Source organism: Molothrus ater, chromosome 1 (assembly GCF_012460135.2).
Source record: "Molothrus ater isolate BHLD 08-10-18 breed brown headed cowbird chromosome 1, BPBGC_Mater_1.1, whole genome shotgun sequence".
NCBI lineage: Eukaryota > Metazoa > Chordata > Aves > Passeriformes > Icteridae > Molothrus > Molothrus ater.
In genome coordinates, this window is record NC_050478.2 from 39,510,498 (window position 1) to 39,536,872 (window position 26,375).

At 41.5% G+C, this 26,375-nt stretch overlaps 2 protein-coding genes across 15 annotated transcripts in view; one reads left to right on the plus strand and one right to left on the minus strand.

Annotated features, from left to right (window-relative positions):
- Window positions 1-18,014, plus strand: part of RARB (retinoic acid receptor beta) — a 311,733-nt gene extending 293,719 nt beyond the window's left edge. For all 11 annotated transcript variants that reach the window (XM_036379258.2, XM_054518507.1, XM_036379266.2 and 8 more), the window contains 4 exons: window positions 4,287-4,463; window positions 11,808-12,012; window positions 13,341-13,499; window positions 16,592-18,014. In XM_036379258.2, the coding sequence (XP_036235151.1) occupies window positions 4,287-4,463; window positions 11,808-12,012; window positions 13,341-13,499; window positions 16,592-16,788 (738 nt within the window). In that variant the 3' untranslated portion in view covers window positions 16,789-18,014. The remainder of the gene's footprint in view (window positions 1-4,286; window positions 4,464-11,807; window positions 12,013-13,340; window positions 13,500-16,591) is intronic.
- Window positions 18,015-18,076: 62 nt separating this feature from the next.
- TOP2B (DNA topoisomerase II beta) overlaps window positions 18,077-26,375 on the minus strand; it is a 61,840-nt gene continuing 53,541 nt past the window's right edge. The window contains exons 30-36 of one of the 4 annotated variants that reach the window (XM_036379255.1): window positions 25,010-25,168; window positions 24,000-24,207; window positions 23,408-23,487; window positions 22,982-23,092; window positions 19,671-19,787; window positions 18,769-18,866; window positions 18,077-18,561 (exon numbers count right to left, since the gene is read on the minus strand). In XM_036379255.1, the coding sequence (XP_036235148.1) occupies window positions 18,400-18,561; window positions 18,769-18,866; window positions 19,671-19,787; window positions 22,982-23,092; window positions 23,408-23,487; window positions 24,000-24,207; window positions 25,010-25,168 (935 nt within the window). In that variant the 3' untranslated portion in view covers window positions 18,077-18,399. Of the gene's footprint in view, window positions 18,562-18,768; window positions 18,867-19,670; window positions 19,788-22,981; window positions 23,093-23,407; window positions 23,491-23,999; window positions 24,208-25,009; window positions 25,169-26,375 lie in introns of all 4 variants that reach the window. The other 3 variants (XM_036379254.1, XM_036379257.1, XM_036379256.1) reach the window with 3 other exon arrangements.

Consider the following 26,375-nt stretch of genomic DNA (forward strand, 5'->3'; position numbering starts at 1 on the left):
CTAGTACATGTGGAAGATTGCCCCCAGTCCTGCTTTTATGCCTGGTTCTGCATGCTGTCAGTCGTGAGGCATGGTGTGCTCACACTACAGAGCACACAGATTGCTTTTATAACCTTAGAGTTTTTAATTTAATTCTCTAACTGAGAGGTGAGAAGTGAGTGTTTCTAACCAATGTGGATTCCATTGAATTTTGTGAGCCTTGCATTTGTGTACTGACAGGGATGTTAGATGGAAGAAACTGTTCTGCAAGGGCAGCCCCCGAGTGCCTTTGGTTACACAATCATTCAGACTGTTTTAAAAGATTTCATTTGTTGCTAAAAAGTGCAAAAAATTATAGGAGTGTAAAATAAAAAAGACCTTACCGAGATATAGTAAAAATAAAAATCTGTTCAAGCATTTGGCTTGTGTATCTGGCTCCTCTCACTCTTGAGCACTGCAGCCTGCATTTCCCAGAATGAAGGGTTACATGGTGATTTTTTTCCACCACCATTGTGTGTTTTTAGCTGTTAAAAATGGTTTTGGAGAAGCATTTTCAATTATTTTTTTATATCCATCTGGTCTTTAAAAAGAAAAAGTGGCCCCATACTTTGCATAATTAGTAGAAGTCTACTTAAAATAATGGGAGAATAGCCCTTGTATTAAATTCCCTGGGTCATTTGACTTAATAGTTGCGTTTGGTGGGCAGTGACAAGTACAGTTCTACCAATGATGAGAATCAGCAAGCTGTTTAAAAGTAATGGATTCCAAAAGTCCATCATAAACAGATCTGTTTTATTACTGTCATCCAGGTAAGAGAGAGTGCCTGAGTAATTTCTCTGGAGATGTCATACTTTATAGTATAATTGAGTGTAACTATACTGCTTGTCCCTTGAGAGTGGTATTATTTGTAAGTCTACAGCTGTGTTACATCCAGCCTTGTGATAAAGGGAGGATAAAACAGAAAACAATTTTGGCTCTGCAGACCCTTGCTGCAGATTCTCCTGGGTTGATCTTGGCTAGCTGGAAGTGAAGAGGTTCCACACACATCTTGACAGCATTTCGTTCTTTGTAAGTGCTGGTCATAGAAGTCACACAGCTATTGTTCAGTGCCATTGAGGAGGAATATATACATATGTAAAAATGTGTGTATCTCCTGATACTGGGACTGAGCAGGGACATGTGCCATGGTCCTCAGTGAACTCACTGGAGTTGGAGTGCATTGCTGCTTTTACTAAAGAGGCATCACGAGTGTTCCTGATTAGGGCAGAGTGCCCCTGTGAGCCTTGTTTCCTTTGTAAAGTGGATTTTAAAGACAGTAGGGATTCTGCTGCTGTGTATGTTTCTACGAGTACCTCATCCCATATTGTAAATGTGGATACAGAGCAGCCTGCAATGAAAAAACAAAAATGATGGAAAAAATGGGATCAATTTATGTGGCAAAAATGGCTGTTTAATTGGATTTCATAGCAAGGTTGGGCTTTTCCACTGATAAAGATGCCACTAGGGTGTATTACAGTATTGTTCCACCATATGTGCACTGGTGCATAGGCCTGAAAAACATGTGAGACTGCTCCTGGAAAAGACACCCAAAAACCCGCTTCAGTAAAATATTCAGGAAAAGTCATAGCGTCTGCATCTTTTTCACAGCATGGATAGAGGAGATCTCCAGGCAAATTTAATCAGAGCTTTTGTTTCTGTTGTGCATTTTTTTTTAACCCTGTGTTTTATTGTTCAAGCTGTACATTGATATTGAGTCAGTTTTGGTTTTTCAATACTGAGAAATGCTGCTCAAAATCCAGCTCTTCTTCCTGTGACACTTGTGTTGACATTCATTAACAGATAGAATGTTAAAACTCTTTCCATTTGTAGCATCTCAAAGGTAATGTGTAAACCACATCAGCTCCAATGCTGAGGGATCTGGCACCTGGCATAATAAAACACCTGGTTATTTTGTATTTTATTAACTGCCCCTTCTCTTCAGTTTGCATAATAGAGAGTTAGATTTACATTAGTTGCGACGGCCGTGCATTTCTCCTAATAGAAGACACGTCAAACTTCCCGTTGCTGGCACTGCAGCATGATAAAGTAACCTCATATGATACTGATGAAGATTTCGTTCACACTTGCTGGTTTCATGCAATGTCTTTTTTTCCAGATGGATACCCTATTGTAAAATGATTTCCTGCTTTAGGCTCTGCTTTGTGTAGCTCTCTGCTATGCCATCTTTCTATGAACTGGATAAACTGCCTATTAAATTTAATTACAGCCTGAATGACTGCACATCTTGATCTTATTTTTCCTCCAATGTACTGTATTTCACCAAGGTCCTTGAAGATGAAATAAAATAAATCTGAGGGATGCATACTCCAGTAGCCGAAAGAAATGTTTCAAAGGGCATTACAATCACTGTTAACTCATTAGTTTTGGACCATTTTGAAGGCAATACTTTAGGTTTAGCATTATAGAGACATTTTCTTTTGTCGTTTAAAAAAAACCAAAAGAAAATAGGGGAAGTTCCCAGAATAAAAATTCAAATAGAAATGATGAAATGAATTAATTATCCCCTAAAGAGAGGGGTAGTAGGAAAGAGCACGCATACTCCTTCAGACTGCTCAGCACAGTCAGCATTTATTTTTTCCAATTAGGGCCTAATGTAAATATTCCTGGCTCAAATCTCCATGCTGTTCCAAGTGAGGGTGAATGTCAGGCTGGTGGCACCTTGGGAACCCGTCAGGACTTTCTCCTTCATGACTGATGGTAGTGGTGGTGTCTTGTGAAGGCAGTGCTGGGATGGGGTCCAGAGCATCACAGCCAAGCTGAGCTCACTCCACATTGCTCCACCAACCTCTTCCAGCCCTGTGTCCTTCCTGTGAACCAAAGAAAGCTGACAAGATAATGGCTTCAGTGGCTTTCTAAGAGGTGGATGTCCTCACCATCAGCAGTGGTGGTGGCAGGCTCACTGGAAATGTTTCCTCCAAGAAAGTGTGATCTGTGTAATTTGAATGCTTTTTGATGGCTATTTAATCTGCCATGTCTGTTAGACTTTTAGGTTGAGACTGCTCATTTAACTTTAATTTTAAAGTTAATTTAACATTTTAACTTCAACCAGCTGAGACTTGAGGCAGCTGATCACATGGGCTTCCTCTGCAGCTGGGGAGGAAGCTACTGCCTGAGCATATTTTTATAGGTAAAATTCCTCCTGCAGTGAAGAGGAGATCACCCAGATGCTGAAGGCAGCTGCAATGCACACTGAACTAGTGGCTTATGAAAGAGGGGGTTGGGGGACACCATCACCCTGGCTGCATCCTAAATAGCATTGGGTCAAATGCTGACAATACACTGCATGTGAGGGCAGAAGGAGATTTGGGTATTTCAGAGCTCTGTCATTACCTGTTTCTTGTCACTCTGCTGGAGTCCTGGGTGGATTGGAGTGGACTCGCCAGGTCTTCTCATGACACCCAGTGTTGGTGGGCTGGCATCAAATGGGTCACAGCAGATTTTGAGTGAGACTGTTCTTGGCTGACACATTCAGCTTTTTCAAGGGTTAAGTGGCTGTTCCAAATGTATAAAAATGTGAGTTTGATCCCAAACTTAACACAAGTTTCCTATGCACTCTAGAAAATTATGGAGACTTTGAGGTAGGTGAATATAAACATTCCCTGAAAGATGCCACCAAAATGTCCTTGTTACACTTCCAGCAGTGGGGATGTATGTTGGATGCATACTATCAAATGAGCACATAGCATTCATGAAGGCACATGGGATTTTCCTTAGCATTATGTAAATAAATGCTCTGTAAGTCATGGGAGACTGTAGCTTCAGAAAGCTGTGGCATAGCCACAGAGCAGAGAAATTAAGCAGAACCAATTTTGTAAGACCTTAAGTATGTGAAACTATGTTCCAAATATTGTGCTGCTTTTTCCAGAGGAGGACCCAATATTCTTGTTCCACTGTTCATTTATATTTTCTGGGATACAACTGTAAATTGTCTTTCTCAATGCACTTATTATATAATGGCAAGGAAGAATAATGAGGGTGGCATTTGGAAATGTTTAAGTTCATTTGTATTCCTTGTACAGATGGCCTCTGCAATCATAAGTAACAGAGAAGTATCCAAGGAATTTTCAGGCGATTAATCCAAGTTTAAAACCAGCATCATCCCAACAGCAAGCTGCAGAAAATGTCTGGAATGTTAATAGAAAGTACTTCTGGAAGGAAAACGTGGTTGTTGTTTCCTTCCCTTGAAAACCGATTGCTAAAAGGAACGTTGTTGATTTATGGTGCCTTCTGTCTGTCTGTCTTTCCAGAACTCCAGCGCAGATCATCGGGTTCGACTGGACCTTGGGCTTTGGGACAAATTCAGTGAACTTGCAACGAAGTGCATTATTAAAATAGTGGAGTTTGCAAAGCGATTGCCGGGCTTTACAAGTTTGACCATTGCAGACCAAATAACTCTACTGAAAGCAGCCTGCCTGGATATACTGGTATGTATTTTTAACATCATTGTTCTCCTACTAATGTGTTTTCTATTCTTCTTTTTACTGCAACTGACAGGAAGAGGGGGGTGAAATATGGCCCTGACCTTACTGTTGTACAATTGAACTTACTGGATAGTCTGGTGCAGTCAGAAGATGACTCCAGCACACCTACAGAGGTGTGTTTTAGGGGATGAGCATACTTCTCAAAATAAGTCCTTATACATTTTGGTCTTGTGGCATGTGTAACTGTGGAAAATTTTCTTTACTGGTAACACTGACGAGAGACCTGTTTCTCCTTCATTCCTCCTTCATCCTTCCTCCTCCCTCTGCATGATCCTATGTATAAAGGATACCTAGAGGAACAGTCCACTGTAAAATGGTTTAGGAATGTGCTGTACCTGTGGGGTCATGAGGGAATTTAAGGAATAAGACTCAAGTCTTCAGAATTAGTGTTTTTAAGGTTTTTATAGGGGAAGCTGGTGTGCCTGGAGCCTGTCAGATACAAGCCTCTGGCACTCATATCCCCCTGCTTTCTCCAGTGCTGCAGGTATCTGTGGAAGTGGCCGATGTAATGGACTCACTACAGGTTTTAGCTAAATGTAATTTAATCTTAAACAGGCAAACATGCAACCTGCAGGAGAGAACTGTGCAGGTGGGCTGGGAGTCTGTCTCCAGACCTTGCACTGCCACTATGTCAAGGCAAAGCTGTCTTCCCTCCCTTTGTCTCTGCTTGTTTCTGTCATGCTGACCTTCAGAGGAGCCCTCTGGGATCTCAGCATTTCTTTATCGAGACCTTAGAGGTCTTCAGGCTTTTAGTGGCAAATATGTTTCATATTATTGGTTGTAGCAATAACTTGCAGTAAAACAGTAGGTTCAATGTAAACATATTTTAAATGTTTCATTCTGAGCACAAACCTTCAGGTCCTCATTGAGCCAAGCTTGGCCAGTCTAGAAGCATCTTGTAGGATGGCTACTGTAGATATATTTTTTGTCATGACACGGGAGTTTAAACTAGGGAAGCTGAAGTTGAAGTAATTAATCTTGGAATTTCTAAAAGTGCATTGCTTCAAACAGGATCATGTTGAGGGGGACGTTAACTGCTGTGACCTTTTCCTCTTGTTTTGTCAAAAGCTGTTTGGAAGAATCGCATCAAGAGGACATTGATGAAGGAGGAAGAGGGGTAGGAGAGGGGAAGGGGTATCATTCTTTGGCCTATAGAAAAAGGGAAGGTTGAGGTTGCCCTGCCATGCTTGAGAGTCACCTCTTGTTGTTCCCTTAATCCAGGCACTCATTCAGAGTCAGCCATCTCATTGTTGCTGGGAGTGTCCCTCGGTGGGGCAGGGCCATTCGTTACCGATTGCACGCCTGTCATCACCAGCTCTGTCCCAAGCAGATTCTGTTACCTTCCCCTCACACCAGAGGCAGATGGTGATCAAAAAACTGCAGCATTGCCTCGAGTGTGTTCTGCCAGCAGCAGGGGATGGGAACTGCTTTGTGCTGTGCTGCTGTAACCCATAACAAATAGTTAATACAGAAACTATACAAAAAGGATGGGGAGGAATCAGAATATAGCAAGAACCTGCTCATCCAAACCTTCTACCCCTAAAACTTCAGCCCTCAAGCTGCCATCTTGTTTGCTTGTGCCATGCCCCAGCTCCAGAGCTGCTGGATAAGAAATACCCTAATTCTGTAATCCTGTGAGCCCCGATGCTCTTTGTTGGGGTGGGCAGTGGCAGCTTGCCCTGGGAATGTGCACAGCCTCTGTTGCACAGCGTCCCTGCAGCAGCTCCACTCAGTGCTGCCATTGCCAACACTGGCTAAAAAATTGAGGGGACCCTTTTTGGTAGGGGTTTTATCTGAAGTCCCTCAATAAAGGCACTTCGATCAAAGTGTTTAAATAAAAGCCTAGTTGCCAGATCAGAAAAAAAGAATGAAGCAGGTGGTAAATAGTGACTTTATTTCAACTAATTAATGGATAGAAAAGTTGATTCTTTAATATGATTCACCACTTTTACTTTGTGGCCGTTGGCAACCTTCAAGCTCTAGTTATAAATTTCATTGAGGCCTGTCATTCCAGATCACCTGCTCATTCTGTTTTTTATTTTTCACAAAGCCAGAGAAGGTGACACATCCAAGCGAGCAGGGCGTAGTGAGCACCACAGGAGCCTGCAGCTGGGAGGAGCTGAGGCTTTTCCAAAGCCAGGAGCAGATACAGCATGGCTAATAGTCCTAACTTTCCTGTGTGACATTTGCACAAACTTTATGTGACTATTTTATGTGCTGCTTAAAAAGAAAATGGGATAATTACCATGGCACAGTAATGCGTAGTGTGCGCACCGCCTGTGAAATGCTGTATCCATTAAAGCGGCATCACCTGCACATAATCGGAATTGCAGTGCTGCTCTCTATCTTTATTTAAGCTGAACATCAGTACTGGAGCAGTTGTAATAGCACATATTCCCCCTCACAACAAGCCAGTTGTCCTAGTTATGAGTGTTTTGTTTTGTTGTGCCTTGAGATGCAGAGTGAGCGGTGCTGCCCCTCCTGCTGCACCGAGCACCCAGTGGCTGCTGTGAGAGCTCTGCTGAGCAGGGCCATGAGCCTCAGCAGTGTGCCCTCATGATCCTGCTGCTCTGCCATGCCCTGGATGTGTTCCCAGAGCCACAGCACATGGGAGGAGCAGCGTGGGGCTCCCAGGTTGGGTGGCCAGGCTTCCCTGCCAGCAGGACCCCTTCACTGCCCGCCTGCCATTCAGCACCAGCTGTGGAGAGTCTTAAGCATTATTAGACCCTGCCAAGGTCTCTGCTCAACTGGTTCCTGTGGCTGTGGATACTTAAGCCCCTCCTAAACAGGCTGACAAGGGAAATGGTGCCAGGAGCTCAGTAAACTCTGACGGATATGGGCCAAAGAATTGTTTTATGTACAAACAAACACTAACTCTGGAAGGGAAAAAACATCAAGCTTCCTGAGGCAGCTCAAGGCACCAAATGAGGATCATGGAATTTATATCTTGTCTGGTGCCAAAAGTTTTAGGGATAAATATTACTAAAATTCACTCAATAACCCTTGTAAAAGTGAGTGCTTCTGTCTGCTGGTACACTGGCCCACCAGCAGCCAAGCATCCCCAGCCTTGCTGGCAAGACAAATATGGAAAGAATCCAGAGTCCAGACTATCTTAAATCTAATGGATAAAAGCCTTAGAAGCCCTTGAATGCTAATCCTTAATGATGTAATTTTTGTTTTCTGTTGCAAGCCCTGTGCGTTAATGCCAGGCAGGAATTGGTGTGTGCAGAACAAGCTGTGCTGACGGGGTTTGGCAGCGCCACGAGGCATCATTGCTTCAGAGTCAGCTGCCCAGGTTTCTATTCTCAAGGAACTGCCCCAGCCAGCTGAGGCAGCTAGTGTCTAACAGCAGGATTTCTTAAAAAATAGGCCCAGCTTTCCCTATTTTCCCTACCTAATCTGTTTAAAATGAGTAACAGTTCTGTGGTAGCAGCAATGTCATAAATGCAACTTTCTGGCTGACTTTGGTTTTGTGCCTCTGGTAGGGTTTTTGTTTTGCGCTTTTTAACAGGCTCATAAGAATCCCTAATGCTTTAATATATAAATATTCCTTAAAACAAAGGGCCCTTTAATAATGAGGGAAAACTGTATTTATGGCTGCAAGTGGCATTTAAGAGCAGAGTGACAACTAAAATACTTGGCTTGGTTGCAAAATCTAAACAACATTGAGGACATAGGGAGTTCAGTTTAAAATGGAGAAAGATATCGTGATTTCTTATTTTGAAGTGCTGATGTTTCCCATATGTTCTTCAGTGAATATGAGCTTGAAATCAGCTTTACTTTGACACTGGAAATTTGCCCAAGAACAGTTTAGCAACAATCAGCAATATCCATGGCGTTTCACAGATCCTGATGAAGGACAGAAATTAAAAAAAAAGAAAAAAGAAAAAAAAAGTAAAACACCATTTCAAATGATCTGTCTTGGAGTTTAATAACAGCGTGTTGTGGGATAATGTCAAAGGAATGCAGAGGAAACCTGAGAGCTGATTGCTGCAGTCAAGTTAAGTGCACTGCTGAAAACACATAGTTGATCTTCAGCTGTGCCAGTGCCCAGTGGAGCTGCTGCAGGCTCCCCCAGCTAATGGCTGGGGCAGCACTTGGGATCCAAAGGCCTGAAGGCTGTCCTCAACAAAAACCTGTCCTACTTGTGCCTAAGCCTGAAGTAGCTCAATTCTACCCGACTTTATGTTTTAATTATAAATTTTGCAGGGCCCCTGCAGGTCCCTTTCTGTACATGCCCCAGGGGCTGGATTGAGGCTGAGTAACCTCACCCAGATTTGTTCCCAATGAGGATTCAGCCTGGAAGTTCTTCCTCTGTTTTAGCCCTGGGGTTCTCTTTGCTGAGCACTCCTGTCCTGCACCCCCAAACACAGTGGGGCTTGTGGTGCTGGGGAACAAGGACGGAGCTTTGCTGCGAGGGAGCCAGAGCCTGGTGTGTGGTGGCAGGTGTGTGTTCAGCCTCTGGGCTGTTGGGAAGATGGCTCCAGGGCACCCCAGTCCCTCTGGGCAGGGATCTCTGTGGCAGCTGGTGTCCAGACCTGCCCTCTGAGGGAGGATCTGGGGGATCCCTATCTGCCAGCCCTGCTTGGGCAGCTGCCGGGGAAGCTGCAGGCAGCCTGGGGAATACACCACGGCATTGCCCAATCAAGCTCCCCATCCTGCTCTGCTCATTTGTTGGGAAGGGAGTCCTGAGGCTGTGGAGGGAGGAACTCTGCTTGCTAAGGCTTACCAATTGAAATAGCACTGGAGTCAAAGGGGCTGCCTTTCTGCCTGGCTGAGCTAAGGGAAAAGCAGTACCAGGTAAGAAGTACAGAGCCTTGTTCCTCCCAAAGCTGGATACCTGATCTTCTTCAGCCATGCACCCTTACTGGAAGGCAGCTACTGTCTGTGCAGGCCTCAGGTGGGAAGAGCTGCACTCCAGTTCCTCTTGCATGCCATTAGAGAAGTGAACCAAGCAGCTCTTGGATGTCACAGTAAATATGTAGCTTTGGAATCTTTGTTTTCTGGAACACCAGGTATTCTCTGTGTTTCTTCTGCTTTCTGTACAATCTTTTAATGATTTAAAAGAGCAACCCAATGTGAACTTCAGGGGAGAGGATGGCCAGTGGTTACTGGCAGTTCTGAATGTGGTAAAGATGCTGCCTTTTTCTTACAGGGTGCTGTGCTTCATAATGTTAACTTTTTCTAATGATCCTGAATGATAAATTGGCTACTACATAAAACCTAGCAGCCAGCAGCCTTTTAAAATGGCATATATAATGGGAAATTTGTGGTCACTGAGGAATTAATGTGCTGTGTGCTTGTATTTGTGACTCTTGGTCATTGATTTAAGTAATTTCAAGAACTTATTCTAATTCAGGGATAAGGCAACAATGTCAGACATTCCTGTCCAACCACACAAAGTTTCACTGCTTCAAGGTATACCCAGAATGTGAGATAAGATTATTGCTGAGACAGAAAATAGTTGAAGATCTCCCTGCACAAATACACCCTATTAAGTATCTTACCAAGGAACTGAAGAAGAGAAATGAAAGTTTCCCTTTAGGTGTCCTACAGACCGTCTGTGTTCTCCTCATTCTCCTCCCTGTTTATTTGGAGCAGTGTTGCCAGGCAAAGATGAAAGTGGGAGAAACCAAGCCCAGACTGGTCAGCTGCCATGTGCTGGGGCCTCTGACTCAGAGCCTCAGAAGCTATAGGAGTAATTAAATTCTCCCGGTGCTCTCTTATATTCATGTAAATCTTTTTTGTTGTATCTTTAAAACCAAGTAGGATGGGAAATAAATACAGTCAAGCCCTGAAAAAACACAGCTGTAGTCTTAGCTCAGCTAATCAGCCTGACTTCGGCAGGCTTTCAGTTCAGTTTAGTTTCGGCACAAGCCCTCTCCCACCTCTGATTATTTTAAACATTAAGCACTGATATATATAACAGAAATATGTCAACATGATGGACGCCTCTTCTATTAGGCGCTTACGGCCGTGTTCATGAATTGCAGCTGTACAAATGATCCTGTGCCACCACAGAGGGTGGCACACGTCCTGGCTGTGCTCCGGGAGGCGGAAGCGTTTGCGCACACGCTCCCTCGCTGGCCCTGCTGCCACCTCTGCTGCTGTGACAGCGCTCTCCACGCTGCCCTTACCCCGGAGGCATTTGCTAACAAAATGTAGAGCATCCTCGGTGTTTTATTCATGTGTTTTGCATTCCTCCGTGCCCGGTTAGAGGTGTGAATCCCGTTCTCCCCTCGAAGGCTCTTTCATCCGGGGTCAGCACTGGGTGGCTGTCGGCATACAAGGGAACTTGCCAAAGCCAACAGTGCCTGGGCGTGCTCAGGAACGAGCGGCGCTGTCAGCGGCTCTGCGCCAGGCGGGCAGGGTCTGCCACTGCTGGGGCTCCACAGGGGGAAGCGCCAGAGCCTGCAGGAAGGCTGGCAGCCAACAGGCTGGTGGGGAGGTTTGGTGTTACAGCACACAGAAGTAACAACCACTGTAAAAGAAGAAAAGCTGGGCCAGCTCCTCAGACCACTGGCCAGGCTGCCAGGAGTCGTGTGTGCTGCCGTTTGGAGGTGCAGAGTTTGATATTCCGCTGGGGGCGAGCTCCCAGGCTGACAAGGCAAGCAGGGCTCCAAGGAAACCCTACCTGCAGCTGCTGGGGAGATGGAGGGCTTTGTCCCCATAGCAGTGTTTGCCTGTCTGCTCTTGCAGAAGAGAGGAAGGCAGCCCAAAATTCTGCCTCTTCAGCAGCTCACAGCTGTCCACGCTCACTCCCACAAGCTTCCACTCCCACAGCATTGTCCTTGTCAAATATACAACCCAGGGAAGTGCTGCTGTGCAAAAGTGATCCCCAAAATCAGTGAGATATGCCTTTGTTCAAAGAGGTGAGATGCTCTCAGGATCTTGTGGGATCAGAGCAGCAGTTCATCAGATCAGTCACGTGTTATAGTTTGGTGCAGGTGGCAGACTAATGACAGAACTGTTTTTGTGGATATCACTGTAGTGTGGGTGATCTGAGTGGTGAGAGTTGCTCCAAAGTTTTGATTATTTCATAACTAGGGGGAAATTTCTGTTCTTAGGTTTCTGTTACAGGGAATACACATAGTCAGTAGAGTATATTTGTGTTGTACCTGAGAGTTTTTGTGCAGCTAGAACTGCACAAACTGGAGTTTGTTTTCGGATTGTTCTGACTTTGCCCAGTACTGAAGCTCCACTGTCATTCGCTGCACCGAGAAAAGGCAACAAACCTCTCATGGATTAAATTCTTCAGATTCCATTTTTCTGGGTTTTTTTCCACAGATCCTTAGAATTTGCACAAGATACACACCAGAACAAGACACCATGACCTTTTCAGATGGCCTTACCCTAAACAGAACTCAGATGCACAACGCCGGATTTGGCCCGCTGACTGATCTCGTGTTCACATTTGCCAACCAGCTCCTACCTTTGGAAATGGATGATACAGAAACAGGTCTCCTTAGTGCCATCTGCCTCATCTGTGGAGGTATTGTACTGCATGAACTCTAATGCATTTCAAAAGGACAGACATGATCATGTCTTCATTTAAGTTCTACTTGTTTAGCTTTCCTTTACTTAAACATATTTTATATATATATATATTTGTAACAATATTGTATGTATTATATAAGCCCCTTAATGCTAAAGTTTGTTTTCCACTGGTAGTAACTATCCATTGATAGTTACTGGTTTTATTATTGATAATTTGAAAAAAAAGTACTGAAATCATTCTGTCAAGCAACCAGTCCTATTGTTTGCCTGACAAAGGGCATTGAGATACCTCAAAGAATGGTTGGAGTTGGGAGGGACCTCTGGAGATGGGGTCCTGCTGTGTTTTTGCTAAGCAGTGTATGGGTACCTGCATGAGTGAGCTTTCTTACAGCAAGATGCCCAATTACACAGCTTTTCCTCATAAATATAATTGTGTGCATCTGCATTGGTTTCAGTCACATGGAAGCCATTGGTGATAACCTTCTTTAGCAAAAAAATGTGTTATACTTCCAAACTGAGGCTGAAGGGAACTCGAAAGGGTGATTGTCAATTTATATCATAGGCTTAAAATACAAAAAGTGAATTCTCAGATAATTTCCAAAATACTCTGTAAATTTCTGTTGGTTGGTCTCTCTCCTCCTTGACAAAATCTGGATTATCAGTAGAAACACACCTGGTTTAGCTGGGCGATGTTGTTGAAACACAGACTGGGTACTACAAGTGAGTGTTTGAAACACAAGAGTCAGTCTTTGTTGGCAGTGGCCCTTAAGTACAAAATCATTCCGATTTTATGTGTCTCTAACCCTAACCCATTAAAAGCATTGATGGGCTCCTAGATGTCAGTGATATGTGACTCCTGTGTCCCGGTGCAGAGGGTGGCATCTGTTGTCATTCAAGCCAGCACTGCCATCTGCTGATTCCTGATGGTAACTCACTTTTCTGTAGTAGTGGTAACAAAAAATAGCTGTAACCTCTATGAGTACCTGGGTTGCCTGTCAGTGACATGTATAAAATCAATTCCAAATTGTTGTTTGCAGCAAGGTGTTTTCCCCTTGAAGAGGGAGGTACAAGAGCAAACTGCTAATTCTTGACCCCCCACATGACAAACCTTTCCAGTCACCAAGGAAAAAAATGAATCTATGTTTCAGAAAGTTGTGGTTTATCCTCTTCCTATGGGATGCTCACTACAGAGTGTGCATTGTTTATCAGAGAACAAAATTCATGGAACTGTAATCGAGAACATGGAGGAGATTCTGTGATTTGGAGTTTATTTTAAAAAATAAATATTTCAAATCATATGAGTGATATGATACTTTTTTACAGATCGCCAGGACCTTGAAGAACCAATGAAAGTGGATAAGCTTCAGGAACCCTTGCTTGAAGCACTGAAAATTTATATCCGAAAGAGACGACCCAACAAGCCTCATATGTTCCCAAAGATCTTAATGAAAATCACAGATCTTCGTAGCATCAGTGCAAAAGGTACAGTTTCTCCCAATAACTCAGCAGGAGTGGCAGTGTTGCATTTCAGAGGAACTGGCCTAGACACCTGGGTTGTTATTTTTTTAACACATCTAAGAAAGGTCCTTGTGACTTGATTCTTCCCAGCTTCTTTACATAGTTCCTGCCTCCAAATTGGTTTTGCTTTAAACATGCATGGTGCTCCATTCTCCATGCAACTGACAGTGAAAAAGATGTTGTAGGTGCAAGTAGTAGCAAATCATTAGCACAAAGTCTTTGTTAGTCATTTTAGGACAAGATAAAACCTTTGTTAATGTTTACAAGGGGGTTCAGATCAACATGTGCTCTGTATCACCAATGGCTTTTTAAAAAGTCTGGTTACAGACTGCAGAAAACCCTTGTGCAACCATAATTCCCCTAAACTGTGGTCTGATGTATTGGAGATTCAGAACTGATTTGATCCAGCATTTTGGAGATTCAGCCCCTCTAATCCAAACTAACCATACCTAAACCCAGAGCAGTTTTTACATTTTATGCAGTCTTGTATGTGCTGGATTGAACCTGTGCAATTCATAGTCTAAGCATTGTCACACATTCTCTAAAGCACAGGTGTAGCTGAATGCTTTCATTTGATCAGAACAGGTTCCCTGATGTACCAGTCTGAGAATAGAGAGTCTAAAGTGCAATGATTCTTATTCTTATGCTGCCCGATGCAGTTTCACCTTCTTACTCTGCTTACTCAGCAACAGATTTGCTACCCCTGATAGATGAGCAGGCACACGAGCTTGTATGTACAGGTACCTGTGTAGGTTGGATCTGTGCTTTTTGGGAAGATTACTGACTTCATTTGACATGGTTTGGGGAAAGACTCAGGAAAAAGAAAACCCAGTAGTTAATTCACTCAACTAAACATACTTGTTTTAAATTTAAACCTTAACTGCTCCACTTCAAACTATATAAATCCAAGTTAAAAGATTAAGTTATAGCTATCTTTATAAAAAGAAGTGAGCAATTTAATTGGATTGATTAGAACCAAAAGAAGTAACTTGGAAGGGAAACACCAGAGCTAGAAGCACAAGTATCCTAAAAAGGAACCACTTTACCAGGTTATCTAAACCTTGCAGTTTACCCTCAAGTAAAACAAGCTCCATCCAACTGAATCTACAAAATAAACTTAGAGTGGTATTGAGCTATAAAAGCATTTAGGGGAGCCCTTTTGTTCCACTGTTTATACTTGTGGGAAATCCATGTCCACTTCCCTCCTTCTTTACCAGAGCCTTCCCAGCTCCTCAAGAACACAACTCCTTATATTCCATTCACAAGAAAGGCTTCTTTTCATTCTGACATAAGTATTTAACTCTAATTATATAATTAATGTTTCATAGTAGAACTAAATCATACCAAGGGATGGTGGTGTCCTGGAGGGCTGGGGATGTCTTGAGTTTCATTTTAAAAGATGTACGTTAGACGATAATGACTTTGGGTGGTACCTGATCCCTGAAAGCAAACACCAAAGAAAGCATTAATCTGAAACACTGAGAGTGTCTGCTTTGGCCTTAGAGGTATTGCAACCAAAGAGTGAAGTGTTGGTGGGACTGAAGCAAGACAATTCCTGAGTTCTTCTCATCTTCTGAGTTCTCTTATCCCCTGATTAAGTTGGAAGTTTGCCAAACCTGAAAAATTTCTCTGGCTCTGCACTGAATGACCACACAAGCACTTCACTGCATCTGACATAACAGTGGAAAGCAGGTGTTTAACATGGCCAAATTGAGTTCATCAGCACAGCTCTGACAATAGCTGGTTTTTGGAGAACCTCTCTGCATCATTCTGCATTAATATCTTTCCCATTACAGCTATTTAAGAGACTCTTAAGTCAGCATCCACTTGGAAAGTCAATCATTGCCTTTGTAGATGATTTTTTTGATGCTCCTCATGTAAGGCATAAACATTTAAATGCTCCCTTCCAGCTTGGAGTGTGAAGTGCTCTCTCCAGCATCTCCACTGCAGCAGCATGGATAAGCAGAGTATTTATTTCCAAAGGATCGCTCTTCTGGAATGGTTTTTCAATAACCAAACTATTTTCTCTGTAATTTTTTTTTTGGTTCTTCTTGTTGTTTAAAAACCACAGGTTCCTCTTCCATTGGACTGCATTTTTAAGCTGATCAGGAATTGTGAGCAACAGGAATGCTGAGGTTTATGGCTATAAATTGCTTGATGCAGAGTTGCCTCAGTGTCCAGCAGGGCCTTGGCTGCTGTGCCCTGCTGTGTCCCTGCCTGCTGACCACACACCGAGACTTTGTGCTTGGCTTTTTCTCCTCCCTAAACCAGTTGTTGTGGCTCCCAGTCTGAGTGGTCAGCACTGATGCAGTAATTTTGTTTAATCCTGCATGCCCTCACCTGCAGAGTCCCCTCTGCCTGGTCCTTGTGACAAGCCCAGCTCAAAGAGCCTCAGCCAAGGCAGAGCTGAGCACCACTCAAGGCTCCTGCACACTCTGGGGGTTCATTAGCACAAGACAGGATGCCTGAAGAATACAGCTTTACAGAAGGCAGCTTCCCCCCCCAAAAAAATACCTTTTTTCTGAATGTGTTATTTTATAAAGTAATTGTTTGTTAAATTCTGCATCTTATTTCACGGTTTTCTCTATGGGAAGGAAACATTTTGCCTTAGATCACTGCAGTTCTCTTGCAGGATTCACCTCATCTATTTAATATAGACAGAATTTTTGTCATTCTTTGCAGAACCAGTACAGTATAAAGACTAAATGTTATTCCAGTTTAAAAAGACATCAACATGATCACAGCCCAATTTAATTTGTCAGTATAATTTAATGCCATTTTGGGCCCTTCTTTAAAAATAGGCAGCTCATCCAATTTACCTGTATTGACATATCAGTCGCTATGTGATAGATTTGAATTAATTTGTTAAGGAGTACTCACCTAGCTCCCTCTTGAACTGCATGAAGCAGATCACACACACACCTTTGTGTGCAAGAAATATAGGAGACACCAAATCCATTAACAAAATACACCCTGAAATTACTCTTGTAATGTTAACAGAAAGGAAACTGTATGAATCATGCTCATGGGAAGGATTTTGTGTTTTCTTTTTAAAGGTGCAGAACGTGTCATTACATTGAAAATGGAAATTCCTGGATCCATGCCACCTCTTATTCAGGAAATGTTGGAGAACTCTGAAGGACATGAACCACTGACACCAACCTCAAATGGAAATACTGCAGAACACAGTCCCAGTATCTCACCTAGTTCAGTGGATAACAGCAGTGTCAGTCAATCCCCTATGGTGGAATAAGACATTTTCCAGCTACTTCAGACATTCCTAATACCTTATGTACAGGGATGAAAAGCAAGAAAACATTTTTACTGCTGCTTAGTTTCTGGACTTAATATATATCTATATATGTATATATATATAGATAAACTCAACAAGGACCAAGAAATTTTCATATGTATCGATATATACTCCTTGCTGTTTAAACTCTTAAAACTAGAAAATGCAAACTTTTGAAACTCTAAATCAGCCATTTCATGCAAAAAAAAAAATAGTTAAGCTTCTGTTTTCTTCTCTGAACACTCAATATTGCATGGTGACAAGACAGATCTCAGTCTTCAAATTCTGGTTGCATTTCTGATGACTTTGTACATACAAATGTATGGCTGTACTCTCCATACTGGATGTTTGGTGCTTTCCTTTTGTCTCTCATACCTAAAACGATCAAGACACCAACCACAGGACATGGACTACTGTACACATCCAGAGAAGGAAGTTGAAAGGACCGTCTGATTTAGTTGAAATATGAAAACTTGTCCTTGCTGCCCTCAGTTTGCATCTCCTTCCTTGTAAAAAGTATACAAAACGTCACTGCCCCAGCAGAAGAGGTATCAGTATCAGCATTAACTGCCAGATCAGTTATTCAGATGTCATTTGTTCCACTGTTAATGTCACTTTAAAGTTTAAAGAAGTGGTTTCTTAGCTGGCTGGTGACCTAGCTCCACAATTACCTGCTCCATTTCGACAGCAATGCTATAGCCTCCAAGGCAGAAACACTTTTCAGTGTTACCATGTTTTTGTTTACTTGTTCACAAGCCATTAGGGAAACTTCATGGGATGATAACCAGCAGACTCACAACTTTTGAATTGCTGAGTCCAGGGTACTTCCTTAAGAATCAACTGCCAGGAATAGCTGGGCTTTCCAGCCTTCCAGGTGCTAAGGAAGTACAGCTAGGACTTCCAGAAACACAAGGAGAGAATCTGCCTTCTTGGCCTTGTTAAATCACCATGAAGCAGAGTGAAAACTGTGGTAGAATGGTTAACAGATTTAAAGTGTCAGTTTCTTAGGTTTCATTTAAAGCACTAGTGGAATTTTTTTTTTTATATATTCTAGCAAGTCTGTGATGTACTTTCACTGGCTCTGTTTGTACATTGAGATTGTTTAACAATGCTTTCTATGTTCATATACTGTTTACCTTTTTCCATGGAGTCTCCTGGCAAAGAATAAAATATATTTATTTTAAAAAGTTGTGTAGAAGTAGTCCCTCTAGCCCAAACTTTACACACACACACACACACACACACACGATAGTTTTCCATTTTTTAATGTTTAAACTTCATTTCAAAAAGCAGGTTTGCTGTTGCAACCATGACAATTAAAATGTGCTTTAGCACAGCTGTCTAGAACATCTCTACAAGCCAGTCAGACAAATACATGACATTTCAATGAGTAAAAAAGAGCATAAAACTGTAGGTGTAAGAACAAAATGTTAAAATGCCTACACACAATAATAAAAACCATCAATTACATTATCACATAAAATAAGTCAAATGTACAAAAGTTTGCAACAGAGGGGACAAAAGGACAACACAAGATACTTGTTGGAAAACATTTTTGTGCTCTTTGGGCACTTAATTAAACATATCAAAATCATCATCTTCATCAGACTCTGCAAAATATTTCACTTCTTTTCTAGCCCGGCCTGTCCGTGGCTTTGGGGCAGTTTCGGAGGCAAAGCCTGACTGGAAGATTTCCACATCAGAATCCTGGTCAAAAGTGGCCTTCTTGGATTTCTTTAGAAAAGAAAAGACAAATCAGTTGTGATGCTTTGTACATTTTCCATTTTAATATTCAGAATTTAAAAAACACCTCTCTAGCATCCAATTGCTAATGACACCAGCCCCCAACACCATATTAGCAACTTATAAGAAGTTAACTTTTATGTAAAGGAATTCATGAGGTTCTTTTTACAAAGAGAAGAGAGCAGAGATGGAACTGACCTTGCTTGGTGTGGACTTGGGTGTTTTCTTTCCAGGGTTGTATTCACCTTCATTTTCTGAACCAGATGCTTTCCTTTTCTTTGCTCCTCTTCCTTTTCCTAGGTCAGATTATGAGTTAACTTTGTTGCTTTTTTTTAAAAATAAACTCCAGACTTTATCAAACTGAAAAACCCCCTAGTGAAGTTACTTTAGTATGTCCACATCTTAAGCTCAAACCCAGTTTACTACTCAAGCCTCTTCACAACAGCAGTGTAGTACGTATTTTTTTATTTTCTCAGTTTTAAATCTTTTCCACTTGTTCTGCAGTCATCATTCACCCTGACAGTTCAAGCTGTCAGTTCAAGACAGGGACAAAATCCATGAGATCAGATAACTTCTACACTGAAGTAGAACTACAAGTCCTTGGTCACCTTCTGCATTGGTTATACAGCATTAATTCCCCATTAATATTTAGTAAATTTACTTTTAACCTCAACCATCAACACTGGCACATCCTTTACAGACTCCTCCAACTACACTGCTTGCTGTGCTGTGTTGTGAGGACTCAGAGAACTGGGATACAAAAAAATAGGCTTAAAACCCCAGAAAGTGCTACTTACTACAATTACTACCAGAATTTTACTGGCTTGGAAGGAGCTGAGTTCAAAGAAAATGAGCAGTATCCAGTAGAATGGAAGATGGTGTGGGGGGGGGGGGGTGCAGCTATTAAATGCATTCCCAATAGTGAAGGTCAGATAACAACATCCACACATGGTTTGCCAAGAAGTCAATACATTGTATTTGCCATAGGAAAGGCTGAGTAATCTACCAGTGATCAGTGTACTCATAACTCACCACAATTATTGTGGTTCTTAAAATAATTGTGAGCCCTGTGCTCCAGAGAGCCCAGGTGTGACTCCTACCTTTGGGTGCTGCCGTCTTCTTTGGAATGCCAAATTCTGAATCTGAATCAGAGTTCACAGTTTCCACCTTCTTGGCCTTGGGAGCTCTTTTAGGCTTAGGGGGAGCATCTAGTTTTGCTGTTGGAAGTTAAAAGACACTAAATAAATTCACAAATTCGTTGAACATATTAAATTATACTAGATACTCCAATTATGGCATGAATGGCAGACATTAAAACAAGATGAGTGACTTCTGCACTTGGGGAAAACACACTTCAGCTTTTATGTTGTAACTGTGTGGAATAAACAGGAGGTTTCCTGTGTCCTGCTCTGAGAAGGATTGGTGCACTCAGTACTATTCCAGGTTCTTGGCTGAATACTGTTCCATCTTTTTGAGTACAAACCAGGTTACTAGTGGGTAAAGCAGCAACAGAAGTCCTCCAGGCTGGTTACTTTGACCATAGAGGCTGGATACATCACAGTATCCAGCTGCTTGTGACATTTTTGCCTTCAGGGTGGTATGACTGTGGACTGCTTTCCCCAGGATTACTGCAGGAGTTTGGGAGGCAGTGCCTCTGTCTCTGTGACATTGCATTCTGTCAATCTCTGTGAAAAGGAATTTTGGAAAACGCTGAAAGGAGAGGAAGGGAAAATTCTGCATTTCCTGGAGAATTTCAGTCAGTGCCACACAACTAATCTGGCTGTCTTTAAAAGATGGTGATTGCAATGTTCCCACAGTGGGTGTCAAGGGATAGGATAATGGAACCATCTAGGTCAGAGAAGACCCTTAAGACCCTGATCATCAGGTCATGATGAATGAGTCTTGCAGAAACCTCAGATACACACCTGACCTACCCTCTGTCAACCACAGGTGCCTCAAACAGGCACAAGTACAAACTCTCTAGATACCAGGAATGTGGATGTTTGTGAGAACTCAAATTTAATTTATGGGATCACAAGGGGGATGTGTTTGGAGAACAAGAGAGTGTCTCCACAAGCATTTTGGTTATGATGCCTTGAACTGCAGAAACAGAGGTACAGCACACTGCCACAGACACTGGATTTTTCTCTGGAAACAGAGCCTAATCTCAGTGGGTAACTCCTGTGAAGTGTGACCAAGGGACAGCAAACCCCTTAGCTGTTACCTGGTGGCTAAAGGAGCAGTGTTCAGAACACTGACTTCCCTCTGTACTAAATACAGGGGGATTCTCATCTGCTGCTTTAACTTACACCCCTAATGGCTGCACAAGTGTGAAGGATCTCTTGACAGCAGCTTGATGGCAAATCAGTTCAGCCAAGCTCTCCACTAGGTATCATGACAGGAAACAGTGTGCAGCACAATCAATGTACACAGGCTCTCAAGAAGCCCAAGTTTTTAACAGGAAGTCCAGGTATGGTATCAGTCCCACAGGTGATGCAAAGAGTAGATCTCACTTGCTAGAATCTCAGCAGCTGGGCTCTTCAAAGCTGTTCAAGCTGAGCAGTTGCTTATCAAGAGTTGGCCTGCTTTTCAAATTTCCCTTAGGCTTTACTATAAAGCCCTAAAACCACAGAGAGCTCAAACAGTCATGGAAAAGTTCAGCTGCCTCTTGATCCTCTGTAGTGAACAGCAGAGGTCAAGAGATTTCATCCCAAATTGATCGGAGTCTGAAGTCACAGAAATTCAAACAGCTCTGGAACAATCATTTCAGCCACACACAATGAGCACTCCCAGTGTGAGGGTGAGTGGGTGGAATATGACATTACCAGAAAATGGGTTCTGAGGAGGCTGCTGCCAAGTCCATGAAGATGGACTTAGAATCAAAGAGTCTACAAAAAGTGTAACCAGATGACCAATGAACTAAACCTGCTGGGTTATCACTGAACTGTCCAGCTGTGATGATGAAAGTGTGGTCATGTCTGATCTGGGCAGAAAAGAAGAGAAGAGCTGAAAACTGGTGAAAGCAATTGTCATGCTGCCATGCACTGAGAAGGAGAGTGCCCCTAAGGCTACTCAGAAGGCAAAAATTTAACTCTTGCTTGAAAGAGAGCTGGTTTATACCTATTCTGTATGTGTACAGGTTAATCAGAAACTCAGATCACAGCTCTATTTTAAGGTTTTGAGTTAGGCTAATGACAATTCACTTACATCCAGACCCTCAAAAAACAGAGAGGGAGAAAGATTGAATTTTAAAGTGCATCCATGCCTGGCTACTGCATACAAAGTTCACTCTTCCATTTGCTGGAGTACAGAAATTCAATATAAAAGACCACTCTATTAGAGATCAGCTATTTCTGTATGCAATCTTTATTTACTGTACTACAGAACTCTACCAACAACTGGAAGTGTTTGAGAAGTAATCAGGCATTCACTGATTTGAACTGTTAACAAATTAGAGTGGACACAATGCATTAAGAAATAGATTAGAAATAGGGAGGCAAAGGGGGAAAGGGTGGAAAGATGCTGCAGTTCACTGGTGCCTAAAATAGAAAACAATATTTTTTTCCTCATTTTTAAGAGAATAAGTTAACTATTGTAACTGGCTACTTTCTTGTCATTCTCCTTGAGGTACCTTTTTTTACAGAAGAATTAATATATTAAGTTCAGCTGCAAGTTGGTCAAAAGAAGTTTTAAAAAACAAAGGCCCCAATATCATAGGGAAAAAATGCAAGATGACAGCTCTAAAAGCTGACTAATAACTGAAAGAATTTATACCTCTGAAGTCTGAGGAGAGTCTCTCATCCTCTGTTCCAAGAGGAAAAAGTGATAGCCTTCTGTGCTGGTTTTGGCTGGGACAGAGTTTGTTTTCTTCATTGTAGGTGGTAGGGGACTGTGTTTTGTATTTGGGCTGGAGATGATGTTGACAATGCAGGGATATTTTGCTGCTGCTGACACTGACTCAAGGCCTTTTCTGCTTCTCACACCATCACACCAGAAAGGGGCTGGGGGTGCACAAGGAGTTGTGAGGGGACAGTCCAGACAGCTGCCTCCAACTGACCCAAGGGATATTCCACACCAACTGGTGGCATGCTCCACTTTACCTATCCCCTGAAGCTAAAAACCTCCCATTAGTTAAACTATTTGAAGGCTGAACACCACCTCCTGATGTGGAAGGTAAGAAGTTCTGACACTACAAAGTAGCCAGTGGAAAGAAACAATACTATTAAGGAACTGGAGAAAGTTCATACCCTGTTGCTGAATGTCAATGAGCTCAAATACCCTACTGCTGAATTTCACAGAGCTCAAAATAAATGGAAGCAGTTCTTACTTTGAAGACTGAAGAGACAATGAAAAGGTGGAGATGATGACTTTCAAACAAAAGGAATGGCTTCCAGGCCAATTCTATACATACCCTTTTTAGCAGCTACTGTTTTACTTGGAATTTTCTCTGTTTGTTTTGGGGCAAAAGATGATGAGAAAACAGGAGCAGAATCCTCATCATCACTGTCCAATTTTGTTGTATCTATAACCACAGAGTAAGTTTAGAATAAGATCCATTCACAGGCATATATTAATTACATCAATATTAACTGCAGTAAAAATCTCAAAAAGTGTTTGTGACGCTACAGCTATGGATGTACTGTGACTTCCTTACCTATGATACAAGCTTTGCTCCTCTAAAGATCAGAAGTTCTTTCACTTTACCCCGTTTATAAAGAGGGAGGATGTGGACATCCTTCTCCGGTAACTACTCTGTGAAGTTTGTATGTACCACTCCCCAAAATATCCCATTAATAGTTGCTATAAAAATTAAACAGAACTGTGAAAACAATCTCACCATCATCTGTCTTCTGAGAGTAAGATGGAAAAGAGAAGATGTTCCCAAAATCTTGATTTTTCTTGGCTTGAGATGTTTTTCTACTTACAAGCAAAAAAAAAGGGAATTGTATGAGTTACATCAAGCACATAGTGAAGTACGTGGACATCATAAATATCCACACAAAATTTAAATCCTGTTTTAACATTTCCAGCATTTTTGCATCTGCTTGCAGCAAACCCCTAAAACTGACATCCAGTCAAGAACTCCAGACATTTAAAATTAACAGAATTACATTTTTTTCGTAAGTTCTCTATACCAGACTGGCACAAGACAGAAAACAGAGAACCTTTAAAAACATAGTTTAACAGATGATATTACAGACAGTGTATCATAACTATTTTATATGTTATTATATTATTCTTTTAAATCATGAGTCACCCCTGCATAGGTCAGTTGCAAGGCTGAGATAACATACACTTGAATCCCTCCACATTTTATTTTTCACGGTGCGTGTAAAGCAATAACAGCTGATGCTTCTCAGTTTTGTTCAGAAACTTTTGCATTGAAGAAAGTTATTAATAAAAAAATCCTACTGAGTTACAGTACTTACTCTGGAGATGGCTTTGATTTGGCTGGAGAGAAGTCATACTCATCTTTTTCTAAGCTGTCTGAGGGAACAAACTCATCTTCTCTGTCATTTGTAACTGGAGAGGCTTTTACTTTGAGCTCATCCAAATCATTGTTATTGTTGGCATCATCATCATCGTCGGCATCATCTTCTTCTTCTGAGAAGTCAAAAGTGTACTTGGGCCTCTCAGCTGAGAAAATCACACAATTTTCACAATTCAGGAGAATTGTCTATGTTATATAATACACATACATATACAAATCAAAGTGGAAGTCAGTGAACAATCCCTGCCTCAGAGTACATAAGATGAAAGAATGGTGGATAATAGATTTGTTTCAGCGTGGAAGAATAAAGGGCAGAAAAGAATAAAAAATAATTTAGATGTTAGCAAACATTCAACACCTCTTGTGGCTTGCCCAGCCACCTTCAGCTAAAGGCATTATGGAGACATTGTGCATCAGTACTTTTAAGGAATGAGAATCCTCCACTTAAAATTGAAGCTTTCTTGAATCCATGATTTGAATATTCTTCCTAATTTTCCAGAAACTCTGTGGGGTTTTTTAAACCATCACATACTTACATACTTTCCAAACTTTCAGTCTTGGTTTTCATGGAGTGTTCAGAATTTTTTGACAATTTTTTACTTGCCTTGTAGGCCTTATTTGGCAGTATACTAGTATCAGAGTAATGTTTTTGTTTGTAAGAGTATTGTCTTGTCTGTTTCTTCTATAATTCACTAGTTTAGTGATTAATTTCTATTCTACTGTTTAGAATAGGGGACAAGATTTCTGATCCAAATTACAAATTGATTTGGATCTTTCATAAGAAATTCTGATCTTGACTTAAGAGTATTCTTCACACAGTGAAGAAAATGTAACGCAAGTTACCTGTAGGCAATAAAGTCCTAAAGGAAGTCCTATGGTCAAAGGAAAATGTGGGTTTGTAGTTGAAACTTCCAGTCACAATACACAATTCACCAAGTCTTGGGTTACCTGCAGCTCTCCTAAGCAGAGAGTCTCTTGGAATAATCACAGGCTCATTTTCTTCTAAATCACTTTCAGACTTGGATTCATCATCTGACCATGGGTTTCTTTTCTTCACTTTTTTTGCACTGGGTTTTGTAGATGATGGTGTCCTTCTTACCCTGGCACCTGCCAAAAGTAAAAGCATTTACTACAGTCAGGTTAAAAAATATTTTCATCTTTTCTAATTGTTTACAAATTTAGTATAAAGTTTCATCTTAAAAAGTTCTCCTTTAAACACTGTAAATTTTCTTCTCCTCACTGAAGGAAGATTTAACATGAAATTATTTTACACAGAACCTGACCGCCTGCTGCCAAAGAAATTTGTTTTATGACTAAAAAACATAACATCTCTAATTTTAAGTTTTGCCATCAAACTTGTGTTTCTTTAAAGGTTGCTAGAGTTTTCCAGGCAAAGAATGTGCAGTTTTCCATTATTCAGGGAACAGAATCAGAAACAGTTATTGGATAAATACAACAAACATGGGAAGTAGAGGATATCCTATTGTGGAGAGGGGGTAAAAATGTGGTCAGCCAATTGCAGGGCAAGCTCAGGTCAAGCTGGGCTAATTGGCCCTGGCTCAACAGTGGCTGTAGGAGATTTGAGCTGCAAGCAGACAAGTCAGTCACAACTGCACTCAGTGAATCTACTCAGGTTGGAGAAGCCCCTGAATAATGAAACCCAGATCTTATCTCAGAATAATAATTTGTGCAACCACATTTTTTTCCTTTTTTCTGAAAAAATAAACCCCCTCATACTTAAACCTTCTCTTCTGTCTTCAGCTTTCTTTTTTTGTTGCTGCCTCCCTGTTACTGTGTATTCCTCAAACAGCAATAATAAATTCCCACTAGCAGAGGAAATGGGGAAGTGAATGTTGGTTGCCTGCCAAGCCACAGCACCCACAACTTTCTGAAAGTTGGAATGTCTGAATATGTCAATAGAAAAATACATTTATTTAATCACGTTCTACAATCTATACTCAGACTGAGGGGCTGAAGGTAACTGCCCTGTCCTTCAATATCAAAGAGCACACAAACTAGACATTTCAGTTTGCAAGGAATAAGACACATTATGTAAAAATAATCTATTTTTCTATACACAAGTTTGAAGATTTAGATTTCCTCCCCCCCCACCCCCACAATTGAAATGTAGAAAATGTTAAGATCCATCACCCCAGGAAAGTAGATTGCACGAAGAAATTTCATAGTACTTTCAAATATTTCATTTTAGGGAAGAAAACCAGATGAAATAGTGATTATTGTGCTGTATTTCCCTTCTCACACTGTGTTAAAAATGCATTTCATGCCCAGTAAATACACAACTAAGGTGAAATAT